This window comes from Lycorma delicatula, chromosome 3, assembly GCF_047948215.1.
Source record: "Lycorma delicatula isolate Av1 chromosome 3, ASM4794821v1, whole genome shotgun sequence".
In the NCBI taxonomy this organism is placed as follows: domain Eukaryota; kingdom Metazoa; phylum Arthropoda; class Insecta; order Hemiptera; family Fulgoridae; genus Lycorma; species Lycorma delicatula.
In genome coordinates, this window is record NC_134457.1 from 42059291 (window position 1) to 42062038 (window position 2748).

At 35.4% G+C, this 2748-nt stretch overlaps 1 protein-coding gene across 1 annotated transcript; it reads right to left on the reverse strand.

The window, feature by feature from the left end:
* Nucleotides 1-305: 305 nt before the first annotated feature.
* LOC142321121 (protein FAM200C-like) lies at nucleotides 306-1445 on the reverse strand. Its single transcript, XM_075359112.1, has one exon. It carries the CDS (start codon nucleotides 1443-1445, stop codon nucleotides 306-308), a length of 1140 nt encoding a protein of 379 aa, XP_075215227.1.
* Nucleotides 1446-2748: the final 1303 nt, after the last annotated feature.

Below are 2748 nucleotides of genomic sequence, written 5' to 3' on the forward strand. Positions count from 1 at the left end.
CAACGATAGACCACAATCCAGGGTACAACTACAAATTGTTTTGTAGTCAAAATTGTTGGTAGCCATTTTTGTATTTGATTTTTATTTCCTCGTTCGTTGTCAGTTCTATAAGTTCTTCTTCCAACCGGGGTGATATTGCTATGTTGACATTTGAAAAAGGATCTAACACCCGGTCTGGTATTTCCAATTTCAAAATGTCCTGGAATCTTTCGATGAAATCACTATGAAGATTTTCTAAATGTTGGCAGTAGACGAGCAAGTCGTCGTTGTTGCAGGATACTGATAAATTGGGAAAATTATGGAACTCACGTCTGCCGATATTCTTCTTGTGTAAGAGCAGCTTGGCTACGAAAGCAGCGACGAACATTTTTTGTTTTTATTAAGTTCAACTCATCGCCTTGAAGTTGGAGATTCATATCATTAAGCAATGTATAAAGGTCTGTCAGGTATGCGATATCATTCTTTGATGTGATGAGGTTTTCGCGCAATTCTGTGTCTTTGTTTTCCAAGAACTCTATGACAGAGTCAAACAGATTGTAAAAACGAGTCAGACAATTTCCTTTTGATAGCCAACGCACTTCTGTGTGAAAGATCAATCTGTTGAAATCTTCATCATTATCAACACAAAGCTGATTAAATAATCTGTCATTTAAAGAGTTGTTTCGGATTTTATTGACTGCTCTGATGACATGTTGCAATGATTGAAATAGTCGTTCACTTAAATTTCTAGCAACTAAATGCTGTCGATGTATAACGCAATGTACAGCAAGCACATCAGGAATTTTGTTTTTTAAGTACGATATGAAGCCTTTTTGACACCCCGTCATAGCTGGAGCACCATCTGTAGCAGCTGATATAATATTCTTCAACGGAATTCCTTTTTCATCACAAAACTTTTCCAGTGTTTTAAATACGGTTTCTCCTTTCGTGTCTGTCTCTAAATTTCTAGCAAATAAAAGTTCTTGACATATTTTTTCATCTTTAATAAATCTCACGTAAGACAACAGCAATGCTTCATTAGTTGGTAAAGTGGACTGATCCAACTGAATTGAAAATTTACTAGTCTTCAGATGATTGCACAATGACTTTTCAATTTTTTCAGCCATTTCATCAATTCGTCTTTGGACAGAACTATTGCTCAAAGGAATTTTTCGAATTATATCTGCCGCCGGTTTATGGAGCACAGTAGTTATAACTTCTTTTATCGCCGGCAAAATTAACGTTTCTCCGATGGTGTCTGGTTTACCTGTTTGAGCAATTAACAGAGAGATATTGTATGAAGCTCGACGTCCGTCATCGTCTAGCTTAGCAGCCATCGAAAAATGTTTCGATACACTTGGCTGAACATTATGCTTCTTTTCCAGATCTTGAAAATAGGCTACATTTTTGTCCTTCTTATCCGGATGCATTTTATTCAAATGATCTTGAAGTCTTGAAGGCATCATCGCTTCGTTTGAAAATGTTTTTGAACAAAGAAGGCACAAAGGCCGATGGGTTTGTCGAATTTTCTATGAATCCATATTTAATATATTCTATACTGTATTGCCGTTTCTTCTTTTTTGCTTCCGACATGGCTTTGTTTTCAAAAATATGTAAATAAAGTGTTGAACTTAAATACTTGTTTAAAGATAGCGCGCGAAACCAAAAATGAAAATATAAGAAAAATTACGAGCTTTTATATAGGATTTAAATACAGCAAGTAACGACAGGAATAAGACAAACACGCACAAACTCGTTTATCTCTTTCGACGCACAATCGTACTGAGCAAGTATCGATGAACCAGCCGATTTCTACCGGATTGCACCAATAGCATTATTTAAGGTTAGCATTTAGTTGGCAAAGTAAGCATATTGTTCAGCATATACTGGTATATACTGGCATATACTGAGACTGTACAGGACTACACTTCATTTACATTCACACATATCATATCCTCATTCATCCTCTGAAGAATTATCTGAAAAGTAATTACCGGAGGCTAAACAAGAAAAAAGAAAGAAATGCTGGCCACCACTATCATATCGGATATTTGGCGTTCTTATCAGCACGATATATCGGATATTCCTGACATGAATTACTGCCACATGACAGTGAACCCTGTGCGAAATTTTATTGTTCGGCAGACGGTGCGTCACACTCAGTAAGTCGAATCAATGTGGGCCACCGCGAAAAGAAGAACAAGAAAGAGTGCGATACAATAGGAATCACCGATTCATACCTGTGAGTTTATGTGGAGGAAGCGTCATTGTGAATATAATTTATTTTACCACATTTTAGAAAGCATAATAACTTTTTTGGCCTTCTGAGGACTGAAATTAGTTTTAATTTTGTTAATGAATTGTTTTAAAAGTAAAAGATCCAAGACAATTATTCAAATAAATTAATGGAATAACAACTGTATTATTGAATTATATGAATTTGTGTGTGTGTGTGTGTGTGTGTGTGTGTTTGCGTAATTGTTCAGTAATCGATTTAAATTTCATTATTATATTACTAGCCGGTCAGGCTAGTAATATTGTATAAGTGTATAATATAATAAAGTATTTGGTGTTGTGTAATTGTTGGGAGCTGTCTGTTTAAACCATTCTAATCACGCCCAATTATGGAAATACCCGTAAATAATAACTATGTGCAAGTCTTGATTTATAACATAATGGATATTTCCGATATCTCTATAACTCCTAGTATGAGCGAGATCGGTATCTGTTCACTAACGACTGTTTAATTTCTAAAGGAAGCCAGCATCT

What these genes read in the sequence shown, in the direction of transcription:
- LOC142321121 (XM_075359112.1), bottom strand. Translation starts at nt 1,445, where the DNA reads ATGATGCCTTCAAGACTTCAAGATCATTTGAATAAAATGCATCCGGAT.